The 16808-nt window shown below is 52.5% G+C and overlaps 1 protein-coding gene and 1 pseudogene across 1 annotated transcript; one reads left to right on the forward strand and one right to left on the reverse strand.

The window, feature by feature from the left end:
• The first annotated feature begins 7 nt into the window (after positions 1-7).
• On the forward strand, positions 8-5900 carry MRTO4 (MRT4 homolog, ribosome maturation factor). The gene is made up of 8 exons (XM_007175035.2): positions 8-274; positions 2166-2224; positions 3124-3227; positions 3770-3851; positions 4125-4192; positions 4430-4581; positions 4936-5012; positions 5119-5900. The coding sequence occupies exons 1-8, from the start codon at positions 247-249 to the stop codon at positions 5266-5268; spliced, it is 720 nt and encodes a 239-aa protein (XP_007175097.1). The 5' UTR covers positions 8-246; the 3' UTR covers positions 5269-5900.
• A 222-nt stretch (positions 5901-6122) lies between these two features.
• Positions 6123-14449, reverse strand: LOC102997195 (aflatoxin B1 aldehyde reductase member 2-like; annotated as a pseudogene).
• Between the last annotated feature and the right edge of the window lie 2359 nt (positions 14450-16808).

The raw sequence follows: 16808 nt of genomic DNA on the forward strand, positions 1-16808 counted from the left end.
ATAGAGTTGGGAACCGCACGCGGAGCTCTCGGTGGGGCGCCCAGGACCCTGGGATCCCCCGCCCGCGCAGGAAGTCGCTCTGGAGACTCGAGAGCGCAGGCGGCGGCCGGGCAGGGAGAGGCGGGCCTCAGCGCAGATTGGGTCAGGCACGCGCAAGGGCAGCCCACGACGGCCGTCCCAGAGGCCCCAGCGCCGCCGAGGTCCTAATAGGCAGCACCGTCTTCCGCCGCACGTGGCTGCAGCGCGATGCCCAAATCCAAGCGCGACAAGAAAGGTGGGCAAAGGGGGTCTTGGGACCCGGTGAGGAATTCGCGGGCTGGCTGTCGCCTGCGGTAGGGGCTTCGCGGGGGAAGCACGGGGGTGGGGGCTGGAGCCGGGTCGGGTCAGGGAGCGGAGACTGCTTTGCCAGGCCTCCAGAGTTTCTCCAAGGCCGGCTGGTCGGGGAACAGCCTCTGAACACCCAGGCTGCGCCCGATCTCGCCTTGGCCCACCTTTTCCTACCTCAGCCCATCTGTCTTAGCTCTCCGCGCTCCCCCCACCCTACCGCCTTTCCCTCAACCCAGATTGATCCCTAAGTATGGTCTTGTGTACTTGAAGTTGCTTCTGTCTGGCATGCTTGTGCTCCGGTCTTCGTATGGCTGGCTCTTTCTCAGTTGGCAGTTCGTAGGATACCTCCTAAGAGAGTATTCCTGACTACCTCTACTATGGTGGGTCTCTCTCACTCCGGCTCTCTAGCACATTCACTCAACAAATTAGAGAGGGGCCTGGCACTCTTTAGGCGTTGAAGGATACAGCAGTTACAACAAGGAAGGTCTAGAGCCCTCATCAAGCTTAATATTTTAGTTATGGGAAGTATATCCTCCCAAGGTACCGAAAATCGAATCAGTAAATTCAGATAGTGATAAGTCCCGTGGAGTAAGAGTGGGAGAAAAAGAAGTTGATATTCTTTTGTGCAGTGTGGCCAGAGAAGGTCTCTGTTGAGATGACAAATGAGCAGGAACTTGAAGAAAGTAAATAAGCAACCCATGGAGTTACCTGGAAGGGTGGTGGTCCCAGGAGAGGGAACACGAAGGGCAAAGGCCCTGAAGCGGCAGCACGTTTGACATGTTCTGGGGCAAGAGGCCAGCGTGGCCAGAGCAGAAAAGGAGGGAGAGGGAATTGGGCAGAGTGTGCGGGGCTTGAAAGACCTTTGCAAGGAATTGGCTTTCACATGCAGGTGAAACGGGAGGAGAGAGCTCGAGCAGAGGAATGATGGGGTTCACCTTTACTTTAGAAAGATCAACCTAGTTGCTTTGTTGAGAATAGACAGGGAAGGTGGGGTGAGTGTGCAGGGGTGGAAGCAGCGAGACTAGCAGTAATCCAAGAGCGCATGGTGCTGGCTAGGTCCACAGTTGTAGCAGTGGAAATGCTGGAAAATGGACAACTGTATTTTGTTTGCCCTCCTGTGCTGCACTTGCCCCTGAATGGTGTGATTACCTTTCTAGATGTGTGCTTCGTGAAGAGGGACTGACTGAGTGCCAGGCAGGATGAATAAGAAGTGGCCTCCTCCTAGGACCCAGGGCTTTGCATTTGATGCTCTGTTAAGCGTTTGTGGAATGATTGGGTTCTGTGAGGGAGCCCTGGTCAGATCTGGCAAATGCCAAACTCTTCTGGTTAAGGGGCAAATTGGGCCCCAGCTGTTGTTAGAGAAGAGGTGCTTGTCCCTCCCCAAAGAGGCGTTGCTGCATCCATGGGTCCAAACTGCCAGACAGCGTGTAGCAGAGGAGATACAGCCCCCAGCCCAGAGCAGCCACAGATGGTCTCTGTGTACCACAGCAGCACAGGGACGCGCCTCAGCCAGCAGCTAGCTCAGCCACTGGCAGGGCCCCCAGAGCCCACACACCTCAGTAGGGAGTTTTCGCTTCGCCTCAGGGGAGCTAAGGAATACCTGGTTTGTCTGAGTAACAGGAAAGATGGGAAGGGAACTTCAGGCTCGGGAACAGTAGCAAGTAGGCACTCTGGGGACCTGGGAGTAGCCTTGCATGCCAGAAGTGGTGGCCACAAAAGCCTTGCTACCTTTTCTCAGATTGGCTTGGGCCAGCTGGGCTACCAAAGGGGGGAAGAAAGAGTCTCCAGGACATCCAGATTTGTCTCTCATCATCTCCCCTTTTTCTTCTTTGTATTAGTCTCCCTCACCAAAACCGCCAAGAAAGGCTTGGAACTGAAACAGAACTTGATAGAAGAGGTAAGAGCGTGTTCTTTTTATTTTTCCAGACCTTGTATTTAGTTTATAAATGTGGGTGTAGGGCTGTTTGTCAGGGAAACATACTGTTTGGAAAAAAAAAAAAACCAAGGTGCTGATCCAGCCCTTTTTCCTCCAGCAGCAGCACCAATAAAAACTCCCATAGTGATGGTTTCCAGCTTGATTGAGCCCTTACTCTGCCCTGCACGGCGCTGTTTCACATGCGAAGCACCCCTGTGAGGTAGATGCGAGGGGATGTTATCGCTGTTTTGCGGTCTGGTAACTGAAGCTTGCAGAGGTTTGTTAGTCTGCCCGATGTCAGAAAAGCCAGGGAGTTACCAGGTGTGGGTAAACACACCAAGCCACTGTCTGCACTGCATCAGGCTGCAGGCTGGGTGAGAGCAGAGTTTCCTCCGGCACAAAGATGCCATTTTCCTTGAGACCACTTCATCATGGCTGCAGCCAACAACGTGGGCACCGCAGGGCTGATGAGCCGCCTCCCCTTATGACTAAATGACAAGACTTTACATGTTTCCATATAGCAGGAGCCTTCCTAGTGTAGCTAAGCTTCTAGATCGTCAGCAATTACTGGACAAAGCAAAGAGAAGTGGTCGGTTGCACTGGTGGCCACCGTACGTCGGAAACCTGGGGAGACGGTGGGCTCTTGACCCGTGGCTCAGCTTCCCCCGCACTTTGCCATCATGCCTGCTTTGCATCAGGGCAGCCCCTGTCCTTAGTATCCTGGCTTCAGTAGCAGAGGCAAGGAGGAAACAACCAGGTTAGAGGCTCTAAACATCCACAGTTGTAAGAGACCTGGAGCAGTCTCTTTCCCACCTGAGGCCAGAGTACTGCCCAACCCCTGCTGCCCCTTGGACTCCAGAGCCCCATGAATTGTCCTGCAGCTTCGGAAATGTGTGGACACATACAAGTACCTCTTCGTCTTCTCCGTGGCCAACATGAGGAACAGCAAGCTGAAGGACGTCCGCAGTGCCTGGAAGCACAGCCGGTGAGTGGGCAGTGGGAGAAGGGCCTGAGTGCGGAGGGGCCAGGCTGCTTGCAAAACACAGGGGCAGTTAGTGACTTCGGTCACAGGTGGCACCTTAATAAGGACAAAGTGCCACGCCCCCATCCCCGCTGAAGGGCGCTTTTTAACTGTTAAAGTTTGTCTCGTGTGGGGGGGTGGGGGTGCGGGTTGAGCGGTGACCTCTCCAGGAGAAGGGGCTCCCTGAACCCTGGGGTCTGGTCCCTTAAGGAACATCCCACCCGTTCTGGTTCAGACCATTGAACAGGCCTCTTCCACATATCCAGACGCACTCACAGTGCTGAGACAGAATGTGAGTTTCAGGGTCTGTGCAGGAAAATAATGAGAGGGACCCTGGGCTGGCGACAAAGTGAGCAGAGCTGCGTGGAAGAGTGGAGCCTCTGGCCACACCTTCTGCTACAAAACAGCCTGGGCCTTGGCTCGGGCTCCGGGGACTGAAGCTGGTTTGCACTGAAGTGAGGGCAGGGCGGGGCGCTTCCTTCACAGACCCCTCTTTTTCTCTGTAGGATGTTCTTTGGCAAAAACAAAGTGATGATGGTGGCCCTGGGTCGAAGCCCATCTGACGAGTACAAAGACAATCTGCATCAGGTGAGTCTCTGGCCCTCACAGGGAGGGGCCGAGGCCAGGCTGCCTTCTCCGCTGCCGTCACATGATGCACACTGCAGCCATCTGGCCCGGGGTCGGCTTGAAGCTCGGTTCTCCTTTAACCTCCAGACCCAGAGAGTAGTACTGCCCCCCTCCAGCTGTGACCAAAAATGTCTCCAGGTGTTGCCAGATGAGGGGGGCGGGGCCGGCAAAATCGTCCCCAGTTGAGAACCGCTGCTCTAATGTGACCGACCCCACCCCACTTTGGTTCTGTAGGTCAGCAAGAAGTTGAGGGGTGAAGTTGGTCTCCTTTTCACCAATCGCACTAAGGAGGAAGTGAACGAGTAAGTGCTCTGGAGGAGCGGTGGGAAAGGAAAGGTCGGCGAGGTCTCCGGGGAGGGAATAGCCCAGGACTTTGTACAGTAGAGGCACCGAGTAAAACCTGATTCCTGGTTCCTGGAATCCCGTTACTGAGTCTCTGTTCTCCCGGGCTCGGAGCTCCAGGCTGAGCTGAGGAGGAAGGGAGGTGAGGCGAGGCCCAGGCGGAAACCTGCCCTCCTGCCCCTTCTCTTTCCCCTCAGGTGGTTCACGGAATACACGGAGGCGGACTACGCCCGAGCTGGGAACAAAGCCGCTTTCACCGTGAGCCTGGGCCCGGGGCCCCTGGAGCAGTTCCCGCACTCCATGGAGCCGCAGCTCCGGCAGCTGGGCCTGCCCACGGCCCTCGAGAGAGGTACAGGGGCGCCCCCAGAGCTGAGGGGTCACAGCTGAGCGGCCGAGAGCGCAGGTTTCCAAGCCAGACAACTCCCCCCCTCAGCCCCAGTTTCCACCAGCGTCTGTTTTCTCATGTGAAAACGGGACTAAGAGCGCCCGCCTGACAGTTGGGGTGAATGTGCACAGCAACTTACAGCTAGAATACAGCAGTTAGGGGCACGGAAGGGAGGAGGAGCCGCTGCCCCCCACAAACCCTCCTGGGCGGCTGAATGCTCACTGGTGAACCCCTGCCCCGGTGCTGCTGGAAGCCTGGGGGCGGCCCTGCACAGGCCGCTGTGCCAGAGTAACTGCCTGGGGGCCCCCTTCTCTGCAGGTGTGGTGACCCTGCTGTCCGACCACGAGGTGTGCAAGGAGGGCGATGTGCTGACCCCGGAGCAGGCCCGCGTCCTGGTGAGTTCCCCCCGCCCCGGGTGTCCGCAGCTGCGGCGGGAGGGGCCGCAGACTCCTCTGACCCCACTCGCTCCTCCTGACCTTTGGGTCCCTTTGCCTCCGGCAGAAGCTTTTCGGGTACGAAATGGCCGAATTCAAGGTGACCATCAAGTACATGTGGGACGCGCAGTCTGGAAGTTTCCAGCAGATGGGAGATGACTTGCCAGAGAGCGCGCCCGAGTCGGAAGGAGAATCAGAGGAAGATGACGACAGCTGACGTGCACTTGGGACGGGACCGCGTGGGACTGCCGCTGCCCTCTCGGGGGAGCAGCCGTGTATTTTGCTGTGGATGCACACAAGGGAGGGTGACAGGGACAGACTATTCTATAAATGATGCAACTTTGTCAGCAGGGTGTCCTCTGCAAAAGGGACTTTTCTAGGAAAAAACCCTTGGGTTTGGGCTTTGGTTTGGACCCCCAGGATTCTTAGTTCACCTCAAGCCAGTTTCCAGCACTGGCTGCTGTGTGACCACTGGCGGGGCGGCCCTGGGAGCACAAGAGGAATCGCCTTCTCCTTTCCTCTGGCCCTCGGCGCCCCTGGCTTGAAACTGGGATTTGTTTGAGGAAAACAGGCACTCTGCCTGCCGCTCTCCTACCCCTACTCTCTATTCTCTTTCCCACCCCCAACCCCCAAAACCAGGGCCGAGAAACTTGGGGGTGACCAGGAGACAGGAGGTGTTGGCTAAAGCAAGAATAAAGCCACTGCCGAAACTGAATGAATGTAAAAAATATTCCACTGCATCCTGGGAGGTTTTAGTCTTCTGGGTGGTGGCTCCAGGTGGTAGGTTTTTGCCCAGATTGTTCTGTCTATAAGTATTTAATGAGGTAATTCTGAACGAGAGAAAATCTACCTCAGGGTGTACGGCCCTCTTTTTCTGTCGCGTGTAGAAGCGTGAGGGCCACCTGCAGCCCCGATGTTGAGAGGTCACACTGGGTTCAGGGCAGGAGGCTGGGAGACCCTCCCACCACCTCTGCCCTTTGAAGACTAATCCCTACTCCTGCCCCCTTCTCACCAAGCCTGTGGGAGGACGAGAAACAGCCTGCAGGCTGCAGAGGAAACAGATTCACCAGGTTCACTGTGGGCCTGGGCTCCAGCCAGGTTAGTGCCTCTTTATTCAGACAGGAAACGCCTGAGTAGATGCAGCCCGGGCCTGTTTACATGATGAAGGCAGCTGGGAATATTAACAAGAACATAGGAGACAAACAGTCTGTGACCTGGGACTGTGAGGAAAGAACTAGCTACATAAAGCAGCTTAAAGTCAAAACTGACTGGGTGAGAGGATAAAAGACGAGACAGATGAAGTGTGTCCTTTGCCACCCCAAGTCAGGACTAGGCCTAGCGGAAGTAGCTGGGACATTCGAGGGCAGACAGGTGCCAGGCCTGATCAAAGGCCTGCATGACGGCCGGCTCCAGGGGCTCTCCCTCAGCGGCCGCCAAGGTCTGTTCTAGCTGCTCCAAGCTGGACATGCCCAGGATGACCGCGTCCCCCTGAACGCCCTGCAAGGGGAGACGGCCAGACGTCAACACACTAGTGCACCACAGTGACCCCAGTCACACACACACCCTCCCACCCTGCCCCTGCCAAGACCTGCAATCCAAAGTCTATACCCTATATTATTCTGCACAGAACTTAAATTGCCTTTGAACAGCTCTAAAGCCCTGCTTCCCTAGACGCACGCAGGCACACCTGAGTTCCCCTCTGCCGCTCAGCAGCTGGGTGGGCTTGGGTTAGTCATGTGACCTCCCTAAGCTTCAGGCTTCCTTTACTTTGCAGGGTGGTTGTGGGATTTTTTTTTTTTTTTGGCCATGCCTTGCAGCATGCAGGATCTTGGTTCCCCAACCAGGGATCAAATCCATGCCCCCTGCAGTGGAAGCGCAGAGTCCTAACCACTGGACCGCCAGGGAATTCCCTAAAATTTCATAAAGTACTTTGCTTCAGGCCTAGCACTTAACAGGGGCTCAAGAAAGAGGCACCATTAGTATGTGATGCCCAAGTTGGAGGAAGTTGTTGGGAAAGCGTGATGGCAGGGAGAGGGCAGCCCTGCCATGGACACAGAGTTGGCCTCTGCAGAGCAGGCAGCCAGAGACAGATAAACGCTAATGCTGAAAAAATGCAGGTTTCAGCGCCGCACAGAGCTTCTGCCCTATCTCATGTAGTCACAGTTAGGTGAAGTGGCCTCTGAGCCACTTTACTCATGCGTAAAGTTGGGAGAATTATACTTACTAGGGCCAGTAGTGTTTGTAATGTCACACTTAATAAACTTCTCTAAGAACAGGAATTCCACCCAAAAGACCTGGGCCATGGAGACATTTCAGGAGAGGAAAAGGAGTAATCCAGAAATCACAAGATAATCACGCAGCCCTCTCTTCCACTTCCTCCTTCCTACCTGGAGCTGGGAGTGGTGGTACCTCCACCGGAGGGCGGCTGGGAGCGCTGGTGCCGTACGCAGCCTGCAGGGCCTTCCCCACCAAGGCAACAGCCTCGAGGTAGTGCTTCCAGAAGCTGGGTGGGTGGAGAGGGTGGCACGGGTCAGGACGCTGGGATTCCTGCAGGACACTGGTCCCTGAGGCACTGAGGGACCAACATCTCAAATGGAGGTTTTGTTTCCCTGAGCAGCAGAATGCATGTGGGTTTCTGGGCCCCTCACCGGGGTGATTTCAGCCCAGTGGTAGGAGCAGCGGGGATGCAGTGGGCAAGGATCCTTGCATTGAACGTCCTCACTGGATGCGAACAATACAACTCCCCAAATCAGGACCCAGGAGTGAATACAGCACCACACCTTTGTGCCCCGGGTCACAGACAGGACAAGTCCTGGCTCCGGTCCTAGCTCTGGCCTTGGCTCAGTCACCTGCCTTCGCTTATCTGCTCAGTGAGGAAACACCCCAAGCCAGCCCCACACAAGTGCAAAATGTAAAGGAGATAATGGACCTGCAGTGCTGTGTCAACTAAGTAGAGCAGAGAAGGTGAAAACCATCAATCAAGATCCTCCAGGCTCCAGGGGTGAGGCCTAGGCGCTGGTGGTGTGACAAGCTCCTTGAGACACTGCTTAGGGCAATGGCTCCTAAACCTGGCCAGACAATCAGAAACCCTGGCAGGGGACTTCCCTGATGGTGCAGTGGTTGAGAATCTGCCTGCCAATGCAGGGGACACAGGTTCGATCCCCGGTCCAGGAAGATCCCACATGCCGCGGAGCAACTAAGCCCATGTGCCACAACTACTGAGCCTGCGCTCTAGAGCCCATGAGCCACAACTACTGAGCCTGCGCACCTAGAGCCAGTGCTCTGCAGCAAGAGAAGCCACCGCAATGAGAAGCCTGTGCACCGCAACAAAGAGTAGCCCCCGCTCGCCGCAACTAGAGAGAGCCCACGTGCAGCAACGAAGACCCAACGCAGCCAAAAATTAATTAATTAATTAATTAATTAATTTTAAAAAGTCCTGGGCCATTTCAACAAAACTAGCAGTGGAGCCTTGGAAACTCAGCTTCTATAAATCTTGAAAGATTAGGAACTTTCCAGCAGTCCACAGATAATGTCTAAATTTGATAAATTAAGGAATAGCAGTAAAGTGTATGCATCAGAGATCTCACAGTAAATGCCAGAGGGAAGGAAAGCTGTAGGAGTTAAAAAGCATCACCTTGGAGGAGTGTGACTTGGAAAGGGCTTGCTTCTAGCTGTGGGCATGTATTACTTTGATAACTTTTTCAAACTTGCAAAAGTGAAAAAAAGGAAGGGAAGAAGGCTAGTCCCAACAGATGTTCAACTATAACTTTAGACGTTGATGACAGTGTTATTGCCAAGAGTTTACAAAACTTAGACTCAGTTGCCCCAGGTGACAGGCCAGCATCAAGCCCCAGGAATCCCAAGTTCCAGTCCAAGGTTTCTTCTCCCGCTGTGGGCAGGGGGTAGGCTCTTCACAGGGAAAAGACATAGTCTTACAGACCTGGTGGAAGGTCCAGAGCTCTACGCATTCCCAATCCAGGCCCCCAATCACTCCCCAGAGACACTGGCAAAATTTTAGGTGTAAATTTCTCAGTAAAGCTTGTGGGAATCCAGGGGCAAAGGTCTGAGCACAGGGGGAGGTCCTGGCCCCCAAGGAAGCAGCCCCAGGGACTCCCCATTGCAGACTAAGGGGACCCATGCCACCTCCCACCCTGATGCAGCCCATCCCCAGCTCACCGATTCCTATAGATCTCTGCCCAATTGGTCCCAAAGAAGTGGCCCACAGGTTGTTTCCCATCCTTGTCCCCATACTTGTACTTGCCAGTCAGCAGGCCCCCTGCAGGAAGGCTGTAATCAGATCCCCTGGCACTGCTCCCAGAGGCTGCTCTGGACCGGAAGTGGGGGTGATGGTGGGGGACCCAGGAGGGATGGAGGACCCAGCCCAGCCTCCTGTCAAACCCCTCCCTGCTTCCCAGGTCTGGGACCAGGCATCCCCAGGGTCAGGAACAGGCAGAAACATGGCCAGGAAGACCCTTCCACCCCGGGGCGAGCCCATCCCCACAGCAGCCCATACCCCATACCAGCCAAAGGGTTTTAGGCGTAGAACCTCAGTTCTGAGGCAGGGGAAGAGCTTCGTCTCCACTTGCTGGGTGGTGGCGTTGTACATGCCCTGCAGGCAGAAGGGCCAGCTGGAGAGGGCGCATGGGACCCCAAATTTTCCTGTGGAGAACCTCGGTTCAGACCTTAACAATTAGGCAGATACTTAGTGGCGCTGGTGGAGAGGGCTCATGCCCAAGGAAAATTCATTCCTTCAGCCAACATTTCTGAGCAACACCTGTGGCCTGGATATTGGATTTCCATCCACAAGCCAAAGGACAAAGCTGCTGCGCTCAGAGATTTAATAGTGAGGTAGAGTGTTAACAAACATACTCAACAAAAGAGACAATCATAATACACTAGTAAGTTCTGTGACCAGTGCCTGGCAGCAAGTAGGGGCACAAACATTTGCTGAATGAATGAAGAGGAGAAAAGGAGGACCTGAGATCTCAGGCTCCTCTGGTCTGTCAGGAAAGGCTTCCAGAGGAAAAGGCATCTAAGTGAGACCTGGGCACTCCTTCCAGGGAGAGCAGGGAGGAGTGTTCCAGGCTGACTGCAGAGCGAGAAGCAGGCAGGAAGGGGAGCCAGAGCTGGAGAGAGCAGGCGCCTGTTTGCCAGGCTGAGGGTACCTGGGAGCCATCAGCCTGTAGAGCCAGGGAATGGCTACTGTGGAGAGGGCACAGGGAGGGGGGAGCCAAGAGGACCCAGGATCAGCAGGCACCCAGGAGACAGAGGCCTCTGCAGCCCTGGCCTCACCTGGTACACGGTGGGCAGGATCCAGTTGTTGCTCTTGCACAGGGTACAGATCTCGGCCACTTCCCAGGCGGCATAGTTGGAGAGGCCAAGCTCCACAAACTTGCCCTGCGGGGGAGAGGCCAAGGTCAGAACCCACTGCAGCCCAGAACACCAGGAAGGAGAGACTGGCTGGGGACCCTGGGAGTGGGGTCTGTCCCCAGCTCTGCTCTGGGACAGCCCTGGAGCCTCCACTCTCCTAGGCAATGACAGGCCAAGGAGGGGAGCAGGGGGGCCGCCCTCACCTCCTGGTGCAGCTGGTGGCAGGCACGCAGCCTCTCTTCCATGGGGGTGCCGTGGTCCGGCAGGTGTAGGTAAAAGAGGTCCGCTCGGGGGCACTGCAGCTGCTTCAGTGACGTCTCCAGCTGGGACCAGAGGCTGTGAGGCTTCAGAGACTTTTCACCCACTGGATTGGCCTTGGTGGTGATTTTCACTTTGGGAGGAGAGAAATGGAAGTCCAAGTCAGTTTACCAAACGCTGGAGAGGATCTAGTGTAACGGTTAAGAGACAGACCTGGGTTCACACCCCAGCTCTGCCAATTCAAGCTCTGTGACCCTAACCAAGTTATTTAACCTCTCTGAGCCTCAATCCCCTCAACTGTAAATTGAGAGTGATATCTTGTCGGGAGGCTCCAAGGATTGATCAGAACTTTGATAGATTTGCTCATGATGAGCTGCTAATGTTATTACGATGACTATTTACCAGGCAGCTGGGTGTGCCACGCCCGGTGCTAAGGGCTGGATGAGGAAGGCCAGCACTGGATCCCTGCCCTCAAGGGCGCACAGTCTAAGGGGCCACTACAGAGTAAGTGAGGCCGGGGTAAGCACAAGGTGGGAGAGGAGCCCTGGGAGTTCAGGGAAGGCTTTCTTAGGATCTGAATCTCCAAGGGCAGTCTGGGGCCACCCAGAGGCAAGAACGTGGCGTGTGAGGAGCCATGCCTGCGATCCCATGGATCTAGAACACCAGGTCCACGGGGGACACAAGGCAAGAGAAGGGGCCACAGACCAGATGGATACAAAGGGCCCTGAGTGCACCCCTTAGAATCTGACTTCAGGGGGCCACGGGGAGACTCTGAACACTTTTCAGCCAGCGAGCTAAGTTGTCAGCTTTGCAGTTTTGAAAGATGACTCTGAATGAAGCACAGACAAAAACCTCAGGGACAGGTCTGGAAACGGGGCAAATGGCAAGGAGACTGCGGCAGGAATTCAGGAAAGAGAGCAAGAGGCCTCGGCTGGGGCCCCAGGGAAGGAAAGGCAAGATATTTCCATCAGAGAAATAACCCATTGAGAAAAGGCTGGTGTTGTGCCACCTGTGTGAGTCAGGAGTGAGTTAATCAAATACTTTTCTCCCCGCCCCCATTAAGAATCCCAGGTGGGAGCTTCCCTGGTGGCGCAGTGGTTAAGAATCCGCCTGCCAATGCAGGGGACATGGGCTCGAGCCCTAGTCCGGGAAGATCCCACATGCCGCGGAGCAACTAAGCCCGTGTGCCACAACTACTGAGCCTGTGGTCTAGAGCCCGCGAGCCACAACTACTGAGCCCACATGGCACAACTACTGAAGTCCGCGCGCCTAGAGCCCGAGCTCCGCAACAAGAGAAGCCACCGCAATGAGAAGCCCACGCACTGCAACGAAGAGCAGCCCCCGCTCGCCGCAACTAGAGAAAGCCCATGCACAGCAACAAAGACCCAATGCAGCCAAAAATAAATAAATAAAATAAATAAATTTATATTAAAAAAAAAAAAGAATCCCAGGTGGCTGGAGTGATAGGTGAGGGGAAGGTTCTCTGCACGGCTCACACTTGGAGAGTCGCCTCAGCAGGCCAGACCCCTTGAGATGGGAGAGAGCAGGCTGGAGGGTTGGAGGGCTACTCATTGGAATTTTCCCTTCTACCATCTCACCCCCTCAGCCCCCACCCCTTCTTGATGTTAACTTCAGATCTGAGATTTAAGAACTTTGGCCCAGCTAGTTCCAGCCTGAAGGAGGGAAGAGAAGGAGGAGTTGGAGAAGAAAAAGCAATCAGAAATAAGACCAACCTAAATGTCCATCAACAGATGAATGGATAAAGAAGATGTGGTACATATATGCAATGGAATATTACTCAGCCATAAAAAATGAAATAATGCCATTTACAGCAACATGGATGGACCCAGAGACCATCATACTAAGCAAAGTAAGTCAGACAAAGACAAATATGATAACACTTATATGTGGAATCTAAAAAAAATGATACAAATGAACTTATTTACAAAACAGAAATAGACTCACAGACAGAAAACGAACTTATGGTTACCAAAGGGGGAAGGGGTTGGAATAAATTAGGAGTTTCAGATTAACATATACACACTAATATATATAAAACAGATAACCAGCAAGGACCTACTGTATAGCACAGGGAACTACACTCAATATCTTGTCATAACCTATAATGGAAAGGAATCTGAAAAAGAATATGTATATACATATTTAGTTATACATATATATGTATATGTATAACTAAATCACTTTGCTGTACACCTGAAACTAACACAACATTGTAGAGCAACTAGACTTCAATAAAAATTAAAATTAAAAAAAAGAAAGAAAGAAAGAAGACCAGAGTTGTCACAGAGAGGCATCAGGTGATCTAGATAGCGTATGAGATGCATGCATATTCTCGTTTTGTTTCAGATCTGTGCTGTGAATCATCTCACTCTGAGGAGCCTCAAAGTAAAAGATGGTACATGGTGCTAATGATACTACTACTACTACTACTACTAACAGTAACAGCTAATATTGCTGAGCCCTCACTATGTCCCTGTGAGGCACGTTATAAACACTTCAGATGGCATCAGACTGATGACAGATGTCCCTCTGCCCTCATACACAAACCCTCCACTTAGCTACGTCTGCCTGTTCCAACACCCTCAGCACTGCCAAATCTCACTGTCTTTGCACACACTTTGCACACTCACTGTACCCACCCGCGCAGCCGGGAATACCCTTTCTTCTCTTACTCCCCCTGGAAAACTAGCAGTTCTTCAAGGTCTGACGTTCCGTTTTCCGAGTGTTCTTCAGTGTCCCCTCCCAGGAAGTGGCCCCTCTTCTGGGCTCCCCAGCCATCTCTAGACTCTGAGCTCCCTGGAGTGGGTTAGTGTCAATTTCCCTTCTATGGCCTCGGACGGAGGCTGGCACAGAGAGGGCAGTTAGACACCATACCACCCCCACTCTCCCATCCCAGCTACTGCCTATAGCTCCTGCGGCTCCCAGGCGCGGCCACCCTGGTGAAGCGGGAGGCACTGCCAACTGAACGGGGCACCCGGAGCTCCACGGAGCAGTCCACCGCCCAGAGCAACGAGGAAGCAGATCCCCGCCGGTTCCAAAGCCTGATCTGGGACTATGCCAGGAAGTGCCAGGGCGATAAGGGCAGGATTCCTGCAGATCAGGACCGCACCGGGCACCTGAGGGGAAGGGGAAGGGGGCAGGGGCTGCACAGCGCCAGACTCCGTTTTCAGTCCCCCCGAGAGGGGCTAGCCAAGTCGTTCCAGGCTAGACTAGGGTTGGGACGTTGCTGAGGGGAGGGAAAAGGAGAGGAAAAGAGTCAAGACAAAGCACTGTCCGGCTGTCCGGGGCTAGATGTGCACGGGGCCTGAGGAGCGGGGTGTTCACAGAGCTGCGGGGTGGCCAGTGGAGGTCGGCGCCCCGGCAGAGGGTGAAGCTGTCGGTCCTGACCTCGGCCGGTGCATGGCTCGGGGGAGGTAAAGGGGACGGGGTCCGGGTGCCAGGAGTTACCTCTGCAGTCGCCACCGCCCAGCCCGAGTCCCAGGCCGCCCAGGATGCTCTCGGACGTACGCTAGGGCCGTGTCTATCTCGGTGTGGCCGCGCTCCCGGAAGAGGCGCACGGCCGCCCCATCTCCATGGCGCCCAGCACGGTACCTGGCCGGCCCGGGGGGACAGAGGCTGCCGGCGGGGGCGACAGCAACCGGGACACTGCGGCGGCGGGGGACCTGCGATAGCCCAGTGAAACGCAGCCGAGCATAGCACAAACCCCCGCCCGCGCGCGGTGGGCCACCGCTTTAAGGAGGGGGTCGGGCCCCGCCCACCGGCGTTAGGGGTGGAGCGCGCGGAGGGGCGGGGCAAGGGAAGTACGGCGAAAGGGTGCGCGGCGCCCCCGCCCCCCACGCCCGCGGCTCCCCGCCTCCCTCGGCTTGGCTCTGGAGCTGTCCTGGGGTCCCTAAAATGAGGTCTTGGCCCAGGGGTGGTGCCCTCAGGGGTGTCCCGCCACCTTGCAGGCCCCAGAGGTCGGCTTTGTGGTTCTCTCGTCGGGACTTGCCAAAGGCCCCAGCCCGCGTCAGTATTAAAGTATTGAAAGAAAAGAACTGTCAGCCTCGAATCCTATACCCAAGCGAAAACACCTTTCAAAAAGGAAAGCAAAGACTTTGTTCAGACAAAGGTTGGGGAGAATTCATAGTAGCCAGCTTTCACTATAGTAGATATTTTAAAAAATTCTTTAGACGGAAGAAAAGTTGGATTTACACACACAAAAAGTGAAGAGTGCTGGAAATGGTAAACGCGAGGATGAATATAAAAGACTTTTTCTCATGTTTAACCTTTTAAACAGATAACTGAGTTTTTATAAAGTTAAATATACAATTACTGTATGACTCAGCAAAAACTACACCCCGTTAATCTTCATGAACCTACATATAAAAACGTTTGACCAAGCGAATACAGTGATATATAAAAAGGATAATACATCACTTCTCAGTGAATTTCATCCCAGGAATACAGTGGGCTTTATATTTGAAAATCAATCAATATAGTTTACTATACTGACCAAAAAATAAAACCCATATGATCATCGCAATTGATGCAAAAAAAGCATTTAACAAAATTCAATACCTATTCATGAAGAAGGAGGGGGGAAAAAAGGAAAAAACTAAGAAGAAAAGGGAATTTTCTCAAATTGATAAAGGGCATATACAAAAAACATATAGCTGACGTTATATTTAATAGTGAAAAAACTTTCCCCCTAAGATTGGTAACCAGTCAATGATATCTGCTCTTACCCCTTTTATTCAATGTTGTGCTGGAGATACTAGTTATGCCAACATATTTGTGTGCGTGCGTTGTAACAGGCAATTTCTTACATAACTACAATGCCATTGTCACACTAAAAAAAAGAACAATTCTTTTGTGTCACTTAATACCACATCCATATTCAAATATCCCTGTTTTAAAAAAAAGTTTCAGTTGGCTTGAATTAGGATCAAACGTGGTTTACACATTACATTTGGTTGTTATATTTCAGAAGTCTATTTTAAACTTCAGCAGTCTCACCCCTTTTTATGCATTTGCTTATGGAAGAGGCCTATTAGTTGGGCTATAGCATGCCCCACATTCTTTTTGCATAGTCATAGTTTCATTTAACTTGTTCCTCATATTTTTTGTCAAATGGAAGGTAGTGCTAACAGCTAGATTATATTCTAGCTCACCTTTTTTTTTTTTTTTGGTAAGAATGCTGCATCAATGGTACTGTATACTTCCTGATGCATCACGTCAGGGAGACACAAACAGCATGGTTGACCCACTCCTAATAATGCTGAAAGCAAGCAGTGGGTTCATGTGATATCAACCTGTTCCCCCCACTGTAAAGTTCCCATCGATCTTTCATCTTATGGTTTCATCTATTGATGACCTTTGCCTGAATCAATCAAGATAGAATTTTTAAGTCTCAGATTATGTTGTGTACATCCTAAATACAGATCTTAGGAGTATAAGGTTAATATGTATAACCTTCTGACTATAGTTGGCCCTTGAACAACATAGGTTTGAACTGCGCAGGTCCACTTATACGTAGATTTTTTTCAATAGTAAATACTACAATACTGCACAATCCAAGGTTTGTTGAATCTGAGGATGTAGAATCTCTGGTGCAGAAGAGTGAACCATGGATACAGAGGAACCTCATATGCAGAGGGCTGATTATAAGTTATATGCAGATTTTCGACTGTGAGGAGGGTCAGCACCCCAAACCTCCACGTTGTTCAGGGTCAACTGTACTTTTAAATGAGAAGTAAAGTACAGGTATTCCTTTTTTTAATTAAACTTTTTAATTTTTGAGAAAATTTTAGATTCATATGCCGTTGTAACAAATAATACAAAGAGATACTTTGTTCCCTTTTCCAGTTTCCCTCAGTAGCAACATCTTGCAAGATACTATTTTTGTTAGGTGGAGTGTCCTATAAATGTTGATTAGATCTGCTGGTTGATGACTCTTGAGTTCTTCTATATCCTTGCTGATTTTCTGGTAGTTGTTCTACCTATTGTTAAGAGACGGGTGTTGAATTCTCCAATTACAATTTTTTTTTAATTTATTTATTTTGGCTGCACCAGGTCTTAGTTGTGGCACATGGGATGTTTAGTTGTGGCACGTGGGATCTATTTTTAGTT

This window comes from Balaenoptera acutorostrata, chromosome 1, assembly GCF_949987535.1.
Source record: "Balaenoptera acutorostrata chromosome 1, mBalAcu1.1, whole genome shotgun sequence".
Lineage (NCBI taxonomy): Eukaryota > Metazoa > Chordata > Mammalia > Artiodactyla > Balaenopteridae > Balaenoptera > Balaenoptera acutorostrata.